Source organism: Micromys minutus, assembly GCF_963924665.1.
Source record: "Micromys minutus genome assembly, chromosome: 10".
Classification (NCBI taxonomy): Eukaryota; Metazoa; Chordata; class Mammalia; order Rodentia; family Muridae; genus Micromys; species Micromys minutus.
Window position 1 is genome coordinate 41,592,379 of NC_137979.1, and position 18,782 is coordinate 41,611,160.

General features: G+C 48.9%; 1 protein-coding gene across 3 annotated transcripts; it reads right to left on the reverse strand.

Annotated features, from left to right (window-relative positions):
• Positions 1-8,498: 8,498 nt before the first annotated feature.
• Positions 8,499-17,095, reverse strand: RSAD1 (radical S-adenosyl methionine domain containing 1). Of its 3 annotated transcripts, none has more exons than XM_080924610.1 (9): positions 16,876-17,095; positions 16,356-16,489; positions 16,049-16,253; positions 12,311-12,433; positions 11,997-12,060; positions 11,434-11,581; positions 11,202-11,256; positions 10,781-10,884; positions 8,499-10,570 (listed from the first exon to the last, which is right to left on the reverse strand). In XM_080924610.1, the coding sequence occupies exons 1-9, from the start codon at positions 17,008-17,010 to the stop codon at positions 10,453-10,455; spliced, it is 1,086 nt and encodes a 361-aa protein (XP_080780736.1). In that variant the 5' UTR covers positions 17,011-17,095; the 3' UTR covers positions 8,499-10,452. The 3 variants fall into 3 exon arrangements, with proteins under 3 accessions (XP_080780736.1, XP_080780734.1, XP_080780735.1); XM_080924608.1 differs by having other exon boundaries at positions 12,311-12,676; XM_080924609.1 differs by having other exon boundaries at positions 8,499-10,587; positions 12,311-12,676.
• Between the last annotated feature and the right edge of the window lie 1,687 nt (positions 17,096-18,782).

Here is an 18,782-nt window from a genome sequence, read left to right on the forward strand (position 1 = left end):
CATTTTGAGATAAGTTCCCAAACATAGCATAGACTGACCTTGAGCTCATTATGTGGCTATGAATGACCTTGAACATCTATCTGCTCCTCCTGTCTGCACCTCCCCAGAGCTTGGATTACAGGTTCCGGGTTTGAACCCAGGGCTCCAAGCATAACAGCTATGTATTCTGTGGACTGAGACACATCCTCAGCCCTACGCTTAACTCTCTAAGGAACTCCTAGACTGCTCCCCACAGCAGCCACTCCACTGTGCCAAGTCTGGTTTCCTCCGCCCTTGAGCATGTATTTTCTGTTTCCATATGTGGCTGTGTTCTTACACAGCCATGCTTATGTTTTTGTTTTCAAGGTATCTCTGTGTTGTCCTGACTGTCCTGGTATTCTCCATATAGTCCAGGCTGCCTCAGACTCCTGCCTGTCCTGGTTCCCTATGTTTTTGTTAGTTTTAAATTATGTTTTGGAGTGGGGAGTGTGCAGGTGCCTGGAGGGGCCAGGAGAGCGTGTCAGAGTTCCCTGGAGCTGGAACTACAGGCAGCTGTGAGTGGGTTACCTGAGTGGACGCTGGGAGTGGAACTCAGACCCTCAGGAAGAGCAGTATCCACTCTCAACATAGACGTCTCTTCAGTCCCTACTGTTCATTACTATTAATCTGAAGGAGGCTGGCAGAGGGGAGTTTCCATGGTGACTTCCTTAATGACCAAAAGCGGAGACCACGCCTACCTTTAAGTTCTCTCTAGTGCTGCCAAGCCTCCGGATTCTGGCTACTCCCTAGGGTCTTAATTACAAAAAAGTTCAGCAAAGCACTTGAGGCCTGTGTAAGTTGGCCGGGTTTGAGGGCAGCCCCAGGGTGAGTTAGAATGGCCTGAAATCTCTAGAAGGGAACCAGAGGGAGAAAATCCAGAGGTTTGGGTAAATGAAAGGCATGTCCCAGGACACCTTGGGTATCAGGGGTCTGGAGGCAGATGGGGTGGTCCCTACCTGGACAGATCTGCCACTTGAGAAATAGGGCCATTCCTGTCAGACCTGTTGGGGGAAGGGAAGGAACCTGCCCGTGAGGAGTCACACAGGCGGGTGCCCTAGGCCTGGTGGCACACACCCTCTTGGGCTACCCAGAAGACAACAAGTTTTCCACTGAGGCAGGAAGAAAAATTTTCCAGGAGCCCTGGGCTCCCTGTCGACAGGGAAATGTGTGTTGTCAGATCTGTGTGTTGTCAGACGCCAGGAATTCCAGCAGTAGGGCTGCATTCCCGAGGGCCAACATGCTTGGTGTACAGTGAATGACTTATTAACATGCTGCCCCCAAATCCACTACTCTGGCATCCTGACTATTTTCATCTAAAGCCTTTGAAGAACAGCAGATGCAAGGAGAGCATGTTGACCTTCCTCCTTCTTAAAAGTAGCAGGTGAGCGATTAGGGGAAGATAGCTCAGTGGTAGAATGCCTGTCTAGCTAGCCTGCACTGAGTCCTGAGGCTCAGCCCCAGCACGTGTGAGCCAGGCATAGAGACATACAGCTGTAATCCCAGCACTCTAGAGACTGAGGCAGGGGGATTGATTGTTCAAGGCCACTTAAGGCTATTTAATTGTCCTTAAAGAATAATATTAATTGAAAAATGTCTCCTTTGTCCCAGAAGGGTAGTGCCATTCCTACTGTCTGGGATGGGACTGTGAACCCACGGAAACCTGTACAAACCTCCTCCAGTTCACCATTACCTAACGCCACCCAGCTCACCCTTCCAACCCATGCCTCTTTGCCTTATGACATTTTCCTAATCTACTACATTAGTCCAATTCAGTGCCGTGGCAACGAGCCTTCGGGTCCTTACGCATTCTCCTGTGCTACACTCAGCTGCTATCACTTTGCGTGCCTTCTCCTAATAATCTGCCTTACTTCCATTTCATTCTCAGCCCCAGCACACCAACTTCAGGGCAGCAGAGGTAAACCCTTCTCTCCCCTACAGCTGTAATGACAACGAAGACACTGCTGGCGATGTCCTCCACACGTGAGCTGTGCCCACCGACACAAGGAACAGCTCTGTGCTCTTTGCACCCACACATCCATCACTGTCATCCTTACAACAGCTTTGTAGGAAGGCCCTATCCCTGCTTTCAGTGAGCACATCCAGACTTATGGGATGAGCGGCTTCACTGAGAGGACCCAGCTGCTAAGTAACTGGCCTCCTCCCCGGGAGTGTGGCTGTGGCCGCTGCCAGGACTGCCCAGGAGGCAGTGATCCGGAGTGCTTCTCCATTCGAAATAGGGGCCCTAGCCAAAAAGAGACAGGGCTTTAAGCTCCTGGAGTCCTGAGTCACAGCTGCTGACCAACTTCACTGCGGACTACGGGACTACGAGCCTGGTTCTGGGAGTCACTGCTGATCTTGGCTTCCTGTGACTCTAAAGCCGGTCTGAGCAGGAGATTTCAAGGGTGGGTGGGTCGGGGGAGGGGTGGAGGATTTGGAGAGCTGGAGTCTTGTGGTCTGATGGAGCAGGCAGGAAAGTGCATTTTATGGTGCCCCTATGCATAGGCAAATTGGAGGACGGGGGCTGGTCCAACTTCTTCACCAGCTACAAAACCCAGAACTTATAAGTACAGAGTTCTCCCTAGTCAAAAAGGTGGGGAACAGAAGGGAATTCAGGCCCACGGGGAACCCACCCATCATCGGTAGCTTTTCCTGGGAGGCCAGACCCAGCTTATGTACTGCCATACCTCAGGAGCTGGAGTGGACATATGAGCCTGAGACTAGCAGAAAAAGTCACAAGGAAACAACAGATGGACTCAACTATATAAATATAGTTGAAATTTCTAGAAAACTCCCTTCCAAAAGAGTAAAAATGTATGAGGAATAAAAAGGTGGCATCGAGCGAGACAAGCAGGACTATAAATTCCAGCTCATGGGAGGCAGAAGCGGGAGGATTTTGAGTTTAATGTCAGCCTAAGCAACAGTGAGGCTCTGCCTCCAAACAAACAAACACAGTATCGGTAGCATATTGGAAGTGCTACTTCCAACAAGTAAGGCAGAGTTAATACAGTTGTAATTATCTACCTGCCTGCTGCTGTCTGCTCGGCTAGATGCACTATGCAACTTCATCAAGAAAGCACTGCTTAGGGCTGAGGGTGGAGCTGAATGGTTGGTGTGCCTGCCTAGCATATACAAAGCCTTGGCGTTCAGTTGATCTCTAGCACCACATAAGGCATGGTGGCCACACCTATCACCCCAGCAGTGGGGAGGTGGAAACAGGATCACAAATCCAAGACCATCCTCAGCAACACAGCTAGTTAGATGTTACACTGGGTTACAAGAGACCCTGTCTCACAACCAACCACCCCAAACATCCAATCGCAGTCCAATAGCTAGCTGCAAAGACCCAGTTCTTCTGATGTTCTCTTTCTTTCACTTCTAGAAACACAGCCGCTCGTGTGGCTGTCACTCATGTGTCACCGAGGCCATGAGGGACAAGCCATCAGCACCAGAGCTGAGTAAGGAAACAAGAGAGCAGTGTTCTGCCTGAGTCAGCACAAGAGCTCGGAGACCCTAACAGATGACACAGGGTGGACCGTGAATAACCCCCACAACGCCTTCGTCAAGATGCCACCAGACCAGCATGCCACCATGCTCTCCGTGATGCAACCTTCAAGATGAAGGAAGGACAAGGAAGAGGACTTGGTGTTCACCTTTGGGACCCCCGAGGATGTACTCCTTAAGACCAAAATGGTCTACTCAGCTCGGAGGACACCTGACTGGAGGCTTCAGAGGTGGCTCAGCGGTTAAGAGCAAACACTGTTCTTGCTGAGGACCCAAGTTCGGTTCCGAGCACTCATGTCAGACGGCTCACAGCCGCCTGTAACCCCAGCTCCAGGGAGTCTAAAGCGTCTGTCCTCCAAGGGCATCAGGAGCATGAACCCATGCGCACACACACACATATGTACATAATTGAAAAGAAACATAAAGGAAAAGAGGAGGAAGGGGTGATGAAGGAAGCAGTGAAGAACAGCAACACACAGGCTCAAGCATGAATTACAAGTGAATTGCCTCTAGCCCCTGTCTGGAGTATTGGTAGCCCCAGATCTGCCTGCCCCCTTCCCACCAGATCCGAGAGGCTGGGAAGAGAGATCCCACAGGGGACTTGGGGGTGATCCTTTTACCCCAGTTGCTGGGCAGTTCATCTTCCAACTGTCTTCTAATTTCTCTTGGTTGGGAGATGACCATGTCCCCCCAAGATCCCCAGCTTGGAGTGGGTGCATTTTTTAAATGGTACCCTACTCCCTGCCATCTGTCCTTCCTTGTTCTATGCTGTCACCTAAGCTCAATGATGACCTAGTGCTTGTCCGTTTAGTTCTGCGTGCAAGTCGAAGCTGTAGAAACCACCCTTTCCTGGTTCTCCTCCTCCTCCCCTCCTGGCCCTTGTGGGCACTCAGAAGCAAGACCAGTAATAGATCTTCACTTAAAAAGAAAAAACACACAATAAAAAAGCTAATTAAAAACAATCAAATGAAAACATTCTTGAAATATGTTCTTGCACTACTTAGTACGAGCATCTGTTTTGGGACACGAAGGATTTGGCTGAGCAGCGGTCCCCACCAGGGGTTAGCCATGTGACCTTGGGCAGTTTCTTTGAGTCTGTGACTCCATGAAAGAGGCACAGCCTCTCGCTGGGTCTTGTGGCACCTCAACAGACTAAACTCAGATTAAAATCCTTAGGACAGCTTCAGGCTTATAGCACAGACCCCACTTTACCATTCTAGCACCAGACACACCTAGGGAAAGAACCAGTTAGAAACCTCAGAACATGTTGAGTTTTAAGAAAGAAAAAGAAAAACACCAGGCTGAAAATTTGGCATAGAAATATGATCCCTTTTGTGAAAAAATTATTTTTATCTCTCCATCTACATATGTATCTATGCGTCACAAGCTGCCTGGAGCCATCGTTGTCCGGATGTTGTGGAAATTTCTGTAGTACAATTTTTTTTTTTTTTTTTTTTTTTGCTTTTCTTTTATGTGGTTGAAAAAGAGATGTGTATTTTTTAATCAGTTTTTTTTTTTTTTTTTTTAAGGAAAACCCTTTGTAAAACAATATAGTAATTCATACCAAGGATCATTAGAGCACTTTAACCCCACTATCTCTGGGGCACCGACTGGAGGAAGGAAGCAAAAACAGCCATAAAACAACATGCCACAGCATTATTCATCATGAGTAGCCATGTGAGTGATTTACATTAGGGCTGTGATTATTAAACAATCCACTCACTGAAACACTGTTCAACAATTAGGAGAAAGAGGAGGACCGTGGTGCTCAGTGGGGAACGGCTCATGAAAAATGAGAACGGAAAGAGACACAGTACAAAATTAGACCTGTGCCTGGGTAAGCAGCAAAAATATGGCTTGTGCTGGGCACGCACAGGAAGGAAACATGAGCAGATAAAAACAGTGAGAACATTACCATGTTTTCCCCCATTTACGATTCTGCCTAATGTTTCCAGTGTTGCCTGTCTACAGCGGTTTAAAAGTTGGCTTTAAAATCCCCCCCCCCCAGGGGGAAAGAAGGTAGGAAGAGAAAGAGAAGATAGGAAATCTGAAGATCTGGGAGTCTTCTGCTGGGTTCTAGGTAACTGACTATGTATGCGTGCATGTGTAACATTTATATGAGGTACGCTATAAACTCTGGTTAAGGAAATCACAGAGTTCGCTCAGTGGAGAGACTGATGCCCAGAGTTTAGGAAGATTTAACATTGTCACAAAGTTAGTTTGGAGTTTTGGTCCCATGTAGCCCAGGCTGTCCTCCAAAATGCTATATCGCTGAAGCTAACCTTGAACTCTTGAAGTTCCTGCCTCCGTTTCCTGAGTGCAAGAATTGCATTCAACGCACATCTGGCATGTTCATTCAGTGCCAGGGATCACACCAGTGTGTATGCTCAGCAAGCCTCTGCTGATACCTGAGCATATCCTCATCCTACCCGGAGCATCATAACAGTGGTAAATCTTTCAGTGCTGAATATGGGATTCGGGGATGCTATATGCTAGGTAAACACTCTACCATTGAGCCACACGACCACACCTAGCCTAGAAATGCTTAGTTAATCTTTGAATGCTTGGGCTACAAGACTATACTTAACAACTTAGTCTCAATTTTGCTGCCCTATCTGAAAATATACTAGCTACACAGCAAATGTTAATCTCTTTCAGCTCATCCCCCATGCTGAGCTGTTTCTCTGCCCAAGACCTGATTGCTACAACAGTATCTCAGTGTGAACAGTGTAGGTCCCGGTGACAGAGGGACACAAGGACAGTCATTCACCCATGACTTCTTACAACTGAGGCTGGGCACATCTCATTCCCCTTCACGGCTTTCTACGATTCCCCCATACTCCAAGGAGTAGAGGCAAACACCAAGCGCTATAAAACTCAGGCATTTCACTCAGTGGCTTTCTTTGCTGAGCTGAGCAGAGGAAAATGCACTCTATCCCAGGAAGTGGATGGCACCACAGAGCACGGTCAGAGTAAGCCGGATCTTCCTCATCAGAGCTGCTCAAAGCTGAGGTACGTGAATAATATATCTATGGGTCCATTATCTGCAGATTTAACAAATTCCTAAAGGGGGATTTTCAGGGGGAAAATTTTGCTTCTGTATTGAATACCTACATATTTTCTTCCTGATCATTACTTTAAAAAAAGTTGATGTGTGTGAGTGTTCACTTGCTTGTATGTGTACCAGATGCATGCCTGGTGCCTGAGGAGGCCAGGAGAGGGTGTCAGACTCCCCTGGAACTTGGGGAGTAAGCCATAAAATGGGTGCTGAGAACTGAACCCAAGTCCTCTGCGAAAGTAACAGCTGCTCTTAACTGAGGAGCCACTGCCCCAGCCTCTCCCACTTCTAAAAAATGGCATGTATTTATTTGGGGTATTTGTGTACACCATGGCGCTCTTGTGGAAGTTAGAGAACTTCAGTCCTTTCCTACCCTGTAGGTCCTGGGCATCGAACTAGGATTACCAGTGCCTATACCCGCTGAGCCATCCCAATAACTATTTACACAGATCTATACCATATTAGGTATTACACGGTATTACATGGAGCCTAACGTTACTTTATATATACACGAGATAAGGCCAGGCATGGTAGGATATGGCTGTAAATCCTAGCACTTGGAAGGAAACAGAATCAAAGTTTAAGGTTACTTTAAGCTACACAGACCTCAGGGCCGGGTTATACGAAACCCCATCTAAAAATACAGAACAGTACTGAGAAGACAGCGACCAATGTCCCCAAGTGGAAGATCATCGGTTTAGTGAACAAGCCATGGAAGGATCCCACTGCCATATGGACATGTCAGGAAGTGGCTATATGCCTCTTGTTCCCACCCTAGGACTGAAGATAGGGGGAGACAATGGGGCTTTCCAAACTGGGCCTGGTTTTGGAGCCTTGAGGAAGCAGTCAATGGCTAGATTCCTGGGCCCCACCTCCAGGAGGTTGATTCATCTGGAAAGGGTGGGACCAGGCTGAGTCAAGGAAGGTGACTGTGGCCACCCTGATCTGGCCTTGGCTTCCACCCAGCCCTTACACAGGCTCCCTGAGGTGCCTCAGCAGGTAGGGCCGGGACATCTCAGGTGGCACAAGCCTTGGCAGTTAGGAGAAACCCGAGTGGCCAAGTTTATCTGATGGAGTCCCTCCCCTAGCCCTGTGCTAGATTCTTGAATATCAAGATCAGGGGAAGGCTGGGGCAGGGACACCCCTGTGCAGCACTAGCCACCCACCAGCTAAGCCTAGGTTTACCAGGGCTCTAGGGGGTACAAGAATTAGCAAAAGCACATTTCCTCTTCTTGCTTCCTCTCAGCCCCTGAAAATCCAGTGCCCTCCAGGCTCCCATAGCTGTATGCAACACTGTAACCAACAACGGTTATTATCTCTCTGAACATCTGTCAACATGGCATCAAGCTCCCTAAGAGCACAGACAGGTCTTATTCTTCTGTTCATGCCCAGTGTGGTGCCTGGCAGACCACTGGTGCCAGATGACAAGTTCATGAATAAAGTAACAGTTACCACGTTACCACAGGGTCAAAGAAGGACTGGCAGTCACACCCCCTGGCACATGGGAAATACACGTGCTTACTCCTAAGTAGTGGGGGGTTCCCCGCCCTTCATCACCCACTAGAAACCAGTGTGCCTCATCTGCAGGGTTACTGGGCCACTTCTGGCACCGTGGTACCATTTGTCATGATAAGGAAATCGCTAGGGAGCTTGGATGTAGCTCCGTGACAGAGGGTTGCTTAACATCAATCAGGAGGTCCCGAGTCCCAGTCCTAGCACAATGAAACAAACCACACACACAGAGAAGCATGCAAACACACCCACGTGCACGCATGACATACAATCTCCAAGTCAATAATGAAGGCCTGGAAGTGGCCCAAGGATGGGACATGTAGGTTTGTCTTTTGGGGAAAGAGATTTATTAAAAGAAAGGTCAATGCCACAGACACGCAAGCATGCAGCAGTACAGTGTGGACTCTGATGAACGTTCAGGCCCCAGTGCCATAGACACATAGACAACATGCCTGGGGATCCCCAAGGTAGAGCAGGGGACCCCTTCTTATAGGTCTCAGTGGAAGGGAAAGGCTTCACATAATCAGGCTGTCTCTGATTCCCCTGCAGGCAGCCGGAGAGAAGCAAGGTCTTGTATTATCAGGAAGAGTTGTCACTTTGAAGAGCAGGGGCACATCTAGTTATGACGTAGTCATATGGCAGCCCTCCCATGTCCAGGGAGTCTGACAACCTAAGGTCTATGGGGTGGAATGAGCCTGTTACAGGGTTAAGGACTTACAGGTTTGTGATTTTTATCATAGAAAGAGGTTGTCTAGCTTGAGCAAGGCCATGGGTCTGATTCTTAGCACTGCAGCAGTAACAGAGGAAAGTTCTTTTTTATGGGAGAAATGGAAAATAGTTAATTTGGAAGGAACAATAGAATCAGGAATGAATACTTTGCAATCCTCAATCTAAGAAATGACTTGGCTGAGTTGGAGAGATGGATCGGCAGTTAAGAACACGACTGCTCTTCCAGAGGTTCTGAGTTCAATTCCCAGCAACCACACACGATGACTCCCACAATCTATAGTGTGATCTGATGCCCTCTTCTGGCATGCAGGTATACATGCAGATAGAGCAATTGTTTACATAAATAAGTAAGTCTTTAAAAATACATATTGTAAACTTTAAAAATGGCTTGGCAAAGAACCACTAGTAAGCACTAAAATCACCGGCCAAACGATTATCAGGCGATGGGACATTTGGTCTCACAGTATCATACCACAGGTGATGAGCTCCCTGATGCAGCTGTGCAGTATCGAACCCTCGGGGCTGGAGGTGGCTCAACAGTTAAGGGCACTTGTTTGATCTGGCAGAGGACCATGTTCAATATCCAGCACCCATCATGGCTTACAACCATCCACAACCCCAGTTCCAGGGGATCCAACAGGCGAACACATGGTGTGCACATTCAACACACACACACACACACACACACACACACATACACTCACACACACACTCACACACACATACACACACACACACTCACACACACTCACACATACACTCACAGGCAGATCTCTGTGAGTTCTAGACCAGCCTGGTCTACAGAATACATTCCAGGACAGCCAAGGTCACACAGGGAAACCCTGTCTTGAAAAGCCAAATAAGTAATACAAATTAAAAGAATTTTTAAAACTTTGAACCTGAATTCAGCCTTTAGGAAACAATGAGGCATACCCAGAGTATGGGATGTATTTCTGTGCGACAAATGGCCTTGAATAAAAATCTTTTTCAGATTAATCTATTTTTATTTTATGCATGAGTGTTTTGCCTAGATTAATATCCATGTACCACATATGTGTCTGGTACAGAGGTCAGAAGAGGGTGCCAGATCCCCTGGAGTGGGAGTTACAGATGGTTGTGAGCTGCCACATGGCTGCTGGGAATTGAACCCTGGTCCTCTAGAAGAGCAAACAGTGCTCTTACCACTGAACCATCTCTCCAGCCCCTCAAATGGTTTTGTAAACATCTCATTCTTATACTTCTTGTTTAAGAGATCTGGAGGAATTTAGTTCTACTGAATTATATAGGCTAACCTAAGGCTTTGCTCTAGAATGAGGGAGGCCTCTCTCTAATAAATACAATAGACGTTTTTTTCTTATTTGGTGTCCAAAAAAGCCAACAAAAGCCAGTGGGGAGTGAGTACATTCTAGTCAGGGAACACGTGCTGATCTGTGATTCCTGAGATGCTGTGTGGAATACTGGTGCCCAGAACAGAGACAGCCTTCCACCCAGCTGACAACATCCATTCCCATGGGGTTGTCAGAGCCAAGCAATAACACCTCAAAGCAGAGATGGTACCTACAGGCAGATGCCCACCAAGCCGGCCCAGCCCTCCGAGTCCCACTCGTGCTGTCCCATGACACAGGAACGGCTGGTCATCCTTCTGACACAGGTGAGGGAGTCCTGTGCTGCCAGGCCTCTTGGAGTTGAGGTAGGAGGGTCAATAAAAGGGAGTCCAGCACAGCCAGACCCTCCCAGGAACACCGGAGACCCCTAGAAAACCAAGAGACCTGCATGTGACTCCAACTTTACTGTTTAAACTCGTCCTGCCCACCCTACACACCCTTCTCTGCCAGTCTTTCTTGTTGCTACAAGCAGAGGGGCACATTTAGTGGTGGCATACACATTATGGCAGCCTGCCCATCTGTAGTCAAGAACTCCCAGGGACTGTGAAGCCCCCTCTGCACAATTCTCCCAACATACCCATGGTCCAGCAGCAACAGACCCTGTGCTAGCAGCTCCTCCACCTCCCTGCTTGTTTCAAACACGTCCCACAGGGTCAGCTGGGGCTCAAACTGCTGCCAGTGCTAAGAAACAGAAGAGCCGGGAGCAATGAGCTGGATACAGAAAGTAGTCAAACACACACTCACACCACACACACACACACACATTTGGATTTCATGGTGAATAATAGCTCAGTGGTAGAGCACCTGCCCAGCATAGAGCACTAGACACAACCTTTAACTATCATACACCACCCACTGCCTCTGTTGCCAGACTTGAGGGGGCCACGCCTACCTTCTAGTTGCCAACCTAGAGGATGGAGGGAGTAGGGTCTCGGAAATGATTGATTCTCTAACTCTTAGAAGGAGCTAACAGTATCTGAGAACCCCCAGTCCCTTACCTGGTGAGTGACCCCCACATCAGTACGCAGCCCCATAGCCAAAACCTCCTCCAGCCTGAAAGAAAATCACCACGGGATCTTAGAGACGAGACCTCACATTCTCTCAACCCAGCACGGGGACGTAATGGTGTGCTTAGAACTCATGGGGTATGGGGCAATAAAGATGTAAAACTACAGTCACTTCCGGGGTGCGGGAGACCCTGGGGAAGAGCCCTGTGTACTTGGCACTCACAGTTCCAGCTTGCCCAGGGGGACGCGCTTCCGGGTGCCGTGACCAAAGAGCATCACCTCTTTCATCCAGTTGTCTGGCTCCAGTGTCTGGATTCGTGCTTCCCGGGTATGAACTCCATCTCCCTGGGGCACAAATTGTCCATGGGCTCCTGAGGATAGCAATAAACAACCACCACACCACACACACATGAATAGAAGCTAATGGGGTGAATTACCAGATTAAAAGCAGGGATTTTTTCCAAGGGTGGTCCCTGAAGCAATTGTTATAAATGTAAATCCTCAGGTCCTGCTCCAGCCCTGCCTGTAAGAAGTCCTGGAGGTAGGGTCCAGCATTCTGGGTTGTACCAGCCCCCGAGGAGCTTCTCATCTATGACAGACTCAGAAAGAACCATGGTACCAGGCTGCAAAGGCCTGAAAATTCACATCCCACTGTTCCACAGAGAGGTTTTGTGTACTTTGCATGAGGAAATGGAGGCTCTGAGTAGCTAAATGAACAGTCCAAGTTCACACAACCAGAATGTCCTTCTCCTGAATCATGTTTTCTGTTGTTCATGATCCACTCACCAGGCCCAATGCCAAGGTACTGACCACACTGCCAGTATGTCCAGTTGTGAGTGCTGAGCGCCCCCTGTGGGGAAGATGGGAATTGTCAGCACAGAAGTAGGTGATGTTGGCTTCTGTTTAGGTCCTGGGCATCTGGTTGGAATTTCCCACCACCTCAGGTCTCAGAGCACCCCGAGGGAACCCTTCTCTACAAAAGGCCTCAATTCCTCGGACATATCTCAGCCCTCTAATTCTGAACACCACCACCACCCCACTCCACAGCCCACCCCCCCCCACCCCACCCCACCCCCGCCCATCATAAGCCCTGCACTCACGTTCCTTGCAAAGTTGGAGACCTCATACTGGCGAAAGCCAGCGTCTCGAAGGACTGCCCTGCCCTCCTGGTACATCTCAGCAGCCAGGTCCGGGTCAGGGGCCGGAAGGGTACCCTGCTGTACCTGGGCAAAGAGTGAGGTGCCCCGTTCCAGGGTCAGCTGGTAGAGGGAGAGGTGGTCGTCACAGAGGTGCAACAGTTTCCGAAGCTGTTGAAGCCATAGCTCCACCTTTTGTGCCGGTAACCCCAGCATCAAATCGACCGACACCCTCCCAGGGAAAAGGCGCCTGGCCTCCGCCAGCGTCTGTAAAGCTTCGCTGGCTGAGCGAGTCCGGCCCAGCAGCTGCAGCTCCGCATCATCCAGGGACTGGAGAAAGAGGGGCCGGTGTAAATGCTGTCCCAGAGGGACGCGGCAACACTCACCTTATTTAGGGCACAGATGTGAGGGACACACAACAGGCAGATGGGAGTTAGTCAAGGCAGACCCAGAGAGCTACTCAATGAAGGATACATTTAACCCTTAAAACCTTCTCTTTTGTTTTGTTTCTTTCCTCTTGAGACAGGGTCTTCCCATGCTGACTAAACTGGAACTCACTAAGTAGCCCAGGTTGGCCTCAATCTTGTGGGGTATCCGGCCTCTTCCTGCTGAGTGCTGGGAGGAGTGACGTGTGTCACAATGTTCAGCCATCAGCTGACAGATGAGAAAGCTACGGTTCAGAGATAATAAGTCACTGCAGTGTCAGAAATTTAGAAGTGGGTGATTCTAAATCCAACAGGCTTTTCCCCCTGCTAATAATTTTATATTTGTTATAGACATATTTTATTACGTGTATTACAAAATATTTTCTTATATGTATTATAAAAGCAAGTATTTAACATTTATTATAAAGGCAAACATATTTTGCATTTATTATGTTAATAATATATTTATATTAATTATTGAGGGTGCACAACAGCAATTATATAGAGGTCAAAGGTTAAGTTGGAAGAGTTGGCTCTTTCCTTCCACATGCAAGATCTGACGGGTACTAGAACTCAGGTCATCAAGCTTGGCAGCAAGTCCCTTTATCCACTAATCCATCTCAAGGACCCTTCTTTTTAAATTAACTTTTAACATTTTCATTTAGCTCAAGCGAAAAAGCTCAGTAAGGGTCCCTTTCTATTCACAACAGAGCATAACCACCAGTTTCCAGAAGGGCTGGCTGGCTTGCTTCCTTCTGAGACAGGGCCTCAGTAAAGAGCTCAGGCTGGTTTCGAACTCATGGCAACGGCAACCCTCATGCTTCAGCCTCCTCAGTAGTGAGATGACAATTGTGTGTCCACCACATCCAGACCCAAAGGCCTCTCACTTTATTTTTAACTGATATCTCCTCATCATAAGTAGGAGCCAGGTGTGGTAGTACACATCTGTAATCCCATTACCTGGGGAGGTGGAGGCAGGAGAATCAGGAGTTCAAAGCTGCCTGAAGCTACATAACAAGTTTCAGGCCAGAGTGGACGGTAAGACGTTGTCATAAAAAGGAGAAGCGGGTATAGAGGCCTATGAGGCCTTTAATCCCAGTACAGGTAGAAGCAGATGGATCTCTGAGGTTGAGGCCAGCCTGGTCTACAGAGTGAGTTCCAGCACAGCCAGGGCTACACAGAGAAACCCTGTCCCAGGAAACCAGAGAGTTGGAATAGGAGCTTGCTCCGTCCGCTCCACGAATCGACCTGGTATTACAGTACCTCCAGGAATGGTTCTCCCCCTCGGGGATGATACTTGTTCAGAACAAGAGCTGTTTTCTCTTTGTACTTAGGTTGTCTATGACTTATGCTCTCTAACAGTTGGATCGGAGGCTATTGTGTGGGGTTTAAAAAAAAGGGGGGGAAGTGGGGTGGGAGATAAAAGAAAAAAGGAAGTGCTCTGAGCAAGAACATCTGGACATGGTACACCCCCTTTCGGGCTTCTCTAGGCCCCTAAACCTAGGTGGAGAGCTCCACTGGGAGCACCCTGTGGTAAATGGGGGTGGGAGGGATGGCAGTCCTGCATAGGGAAACAACACAGGTCAACGGAGGTCAACCTAGAGAGATTTCTCCAGAGTCTCCAATGGGAGAAACCCCAGACTCCCGCAGGAGCCGAAGGCTTTGGTCCTGTTGGCAGCCGTGTCTCCAGCCTCTACAGTCACATGGGATGACACAGCTTCTCTCCCACACCCAAAGTTCTTCCACATCCTGTGCCCTTTCCTCCCACACCCGCTTACCTGGTAAACACCTGCTCTGTCTCACTCACACATCATTTCCTCCAGGAAGGCTTCCAGGATTTCATCAGGCTGGGCTCCCCTTGGTACTCTAAGCCTTTGTAAGTCCCCCTAGAGGCAGCTTTTACCATGCCATGGTCTGGCTGCCAGCCTGCTCCATGTTTTCGATCATAGAACAAGCCCTGTCCTGTTGTTTGTCCTTCCTTTCATGTCTGTATATGTGAAGTGTGCCTATGTGCATATGTGTTCACATGTGTGTGAGGGCGGGAGTATGTGTGTGTTTGAGGAAGCCCAAGGTTGATATTGGGGGTGTTCTTTAGTTAATTAATTACTTATTATACAGTACTCTGCCTGCATACATCCCTGCACCAGATCTCACTATAGATGGTTATGAGCCACCATGTGGTTGCTGGGAATTGAACCCAGGTCCTCTGGAAGAACAGCCAGTGCTCTAACCTCTCAGCCATGTCTCCAGCCCATCTTCCTTAATTTTTTGCTACCTTACTCACCTGAGTCCAACCTACAGTTGATATGATTAGGTCTGGCTAACCGGCATTAAGCCAGGTGCGGGGAGGGTTTATCTGTGCCTCTAAGTGCTGGATTACAGGCAGGCTGCTACCCAGCCAGCATCTCTGTGTGTGGTTCGCGCTGGCCCAGTAAGCGCTTTAACCACTGTGCCATCTCCCCATCCACACCCATGCAGCACCTACCATGTGGCATGTACTACATTAAATGCCTAGACTATAAAAAATTAAACTAGGGCTGGAGAGATGGCTCAGCAGTTAAGAGCACTGACTGCTCTTCCTGAGGTCCTGAGTTCAAATCCCAGCAACCACATGGTGGCTCACAACCATCTGTAATGGGATCCGATGCCTGCTTCTGGGGTGTCTGAAGACAGCTACAGTGTACTTATATATAATAAATAAATAAATCTTTAAAAAATAATTAGTTAATTAATTAAACTATCTGGGCCTTGTACCTATAATTCCATAAGTTGGAAGGCTGAGGCAGAGAGATTACTACTGTATGAGACCACCCTGAGCTACCGTGTGAGTTACTGTCTCAAAGTTATAATAATAATAATAATAATGATAATAGCTAGTGGCATAGCTCTTTGTAGAATGCTTACATGCCTTGGGGTTTGATCCCTATTACCATATAAACTGGGCATGGTTTATATGCCTGTAATCCTAGTACTAACATGAAGGCAGAAGAATCAGGAGCTCAAGGTCATCCTTGGCTACATCTCAAATTTGAGGCTAGCCTGAGCTACAGGATACCCTATCTGAAAATAACAAAGATGGTAGTGATAATAATAATACCAAAGCTTGCCTCAGGAAGTATATGGGTATCAAGAGACAAACAGTAAGAGAGGTGTTACTACACGGTCTGCTGTGTACTAGATCCTGGTACCCAGAAATGTTTCCCCAACGACTGAACACCACCCTAGGATCTGGACGCACTGGGGTAGGCACTGGGGTAGGGTGGGTCAGATAGGTCACCTGCAAACCAATGGACAACCTGTTCACTCCTGCTGCTCCAAAAGCTGCCAGCCTGGGGCCCGGGGCTGAAGTGGGGTTGGCCTCCAGGGTAACTTCCGAATCTGCAGGCAGGTAGACTTCCTGTGCCACGGCCTCCAGGACAGCAGCCACAGTGCGGGGACTGGCCAGACTCGGGGTTCCCCCACCAAAGAACACAGACTCCACCCTGGAGGAAGAGGATGGAGACATAAAACCCGGGGGACGCCCCGGAGGACTTTCTCCTGTAGTGTCCTCTCCCAAGACCGGGTCTACTGTCCCCAGTACCGACCTCTGCACCCCGCTGAGCCGCAGCAGCGTCCTTGCCTCGGTCACCAGGCAATTCCGCACGGCCCCCTCCTCCACGCCGCGGGGGATGTACTTATTGAAGTTGCAGTAGCTGCAGCGCTTCTCGCAATAAGGCCACTGGGGACAGGGGATGCGTGAATGAGCCAAGGTGGGGCTCTGGGCTGCCCAGGCCACTTCCAGGGTTTATCTCACACACCCCCGCTCCCATTCTGAGGTTGGTCAACGGTGACTGCGACAACTAAGCCACTCTGTGCCCCATGAGCAGATGGTCGAAGAAATTACTATGCCCACTTCAGTGAGACAAAACAGGTTCCAAAGGGTCACCCAGGCAGTGAGCACCAGGCTTGAGGTCTATAGCCCAATACTTATTCCGGTGGGGTAGGACGTGGACAGATGTTATGCCAGATGTGATGTTGGGGCACCGATAGAGTGCAGATGGACTATCAGTGGAACAAATGCCAGCCACGGCCACCGCCTCCTTCTGTTCTCCCCAGTCCACTCACGTGCACGTAAAGCGCTGCGCGCGTGCTCACGGACTCAGGACTCGGAGGCTGTCCCAGGCTGTCCACACGGGGGCGCCTCTGGGCCGCCCTGGCCGCTGCCACCCACCTACCGGTCCGGAGCCGGGAGGGACCCATGGCGTGCAAGGCGGCAGAAAAAGTAGGGACGCGAGACCTTAACTGTGCAACCAGCAAGGGTGTGCCCCGGGCTGGGCTGCGTGAGTCGCCACGGCGGAAGTCAGAGGGGCTGCGTGACCTCGTATTGCCTCTCCCGGAGTGGCTAGAGAGCCCAAGGCCTCGGGTCTGCGGCGCCACCTGCTGGACACTGTTGCACTCACAGTCTATTTGTTCCCAAGGACACAGCTCGTCTGTCCTTTGCCAAGGGTGGTATGATCTCTTGGCTACCTGTGCCAGAGCGACTTTCTTGACCCATGCAAGAATTCTTAGTTCTTTCAGTCAGTTGCTTAGATTGTGGTGTAACTGGCTCTGAAATCTAGGCCGACATAGGTGCCTAAAACCAGATCACAGTCTAACTGGTAGGGGAACACTAACCAAGTCAAGAGTTAATTCAGTTAACTGACTGTGAGGTGGTGGGCCTCCAGAAGTGTGCGAGGCAGTGGGAAGGAAGCTCAGGGGCTGGGTATTACAGGAGCAGAACATCGTTGGAAGCCAAGGGCGGTGGCTCACACCTATAATAAACACTAGAACTCCAGAGGTTAGACAGGAGCATTGTGGGAGTTCTAAGCCAGCCTGGGCTACAGTGTGAGAGCCTGTCTCAAAGAAAGAAAAGAGTGGGCAAAGACATGACGGCTCAGCAAGGCACGACCGTTGTCCTACAAAGCTGAATGGTCCCTGGATTTCCAAATATGTAGCGAGAGAACCTTGCTCCACTTAGTGGTCCCTTGGCCTCCACAGGTGGCTCCCAACAAACTCATGTAGGCACATAATACACAGAGACACAATAACAAAATAAACAATTGTGGCATAAAGGCTGTACACAGACATGCATGCAGGAAAAATACCCAATTATATTTGCCAAATACAATTACAAATACCAATAAACAGATGGGGGAAAAAAAAAAAAAAGTAAAACCGGAGGCTGGAGAGACGGCTCGGCAGTTAAGAGCACTGACTGCTCTTCCAAAGGTCAATTCCCAGAAACCACAGGGTGGCTCACAACCATCTATAAAGTGATCTGATGCCCTCTTCTGGCGTACAGGGGTGTAGACAGACAGAATTATACATGTAAAAACTAAAAATTTAAATATAAATCAAACTTTGTTTAAAAAAAAAAAAATCCATGTGTGACAGTACAGCCCTAACATCCAGGCCTTGACTACCTGAGACAATGTTTCAAAAAAAAAAAAAAAAAAAAAAGGAAGAGGGGCTGGAGAGATGGTGCAGCAGTCAAGAGAGGACCCAGCACCAACACACACTGGCTAACAACCATCTGTAACTCCAGCTCCCCACTTCTTCCAGCATGCACGTGGTGTGCGGACAAATGCAGGCAAAACACAGGAAATAAAATAAATACTTCTGTAAAGGAAGGGAGGGAGGGGAAAGAGGAAAAAAGAAAAGAAAAGAATCCCACTGGGCATTGGCTTGGCAGTGAGAGTGAGCTGTGGTCTCTGAGTCAGGCCAGTCCCTGGCATCTGACGGAAGAGGTGGCAGAGATCCTGTGTGCCGGAGAGGCAGGACACATGTGAGAGCCTCGGAGGCACTATCCCCCAGAATGGAAAGAGCATGGGCTTTGGAGTCACAGGTCATCTTAAAGCAGTTCTACAGCGTCCAGGAGGAACCAGTCAGAACAGCCCGCACTCTCTCTTCTAGTCCCCTCTAGAAACAGAATTTTTTCCCCCAATGTGTTAGCCCAATAGTATGTGGCCCTAGAACATACAACTAAGGGGGGG

Excerpts from the sequence above, each read along its gene's own strand:
- RSAD1 (XM_080924608.1), bottom strand. The coding sequence starts at position 17,010 with ATGGGTCCCTCCCGGCTCCGGACCGGTAGGTGGGTGGCAGCGGCCAGG. Across the intron at positions 16,254-16,355 it reads CGGCTCAGCGGGGTGCAGAG|GGTGGAGTCTGTGTTCTTTG; the intron begins GTCGGTACTGGG and ends CTCTTCCTCCAG. Across the intron at positions 12,061-12,310 it reads TCTCCAACTTTGCAAGGAAC|GGGGCGCTCAGCACTCACAA; the intron begins GTGAGTGCAGGG and ends TCTTCCCCACAG.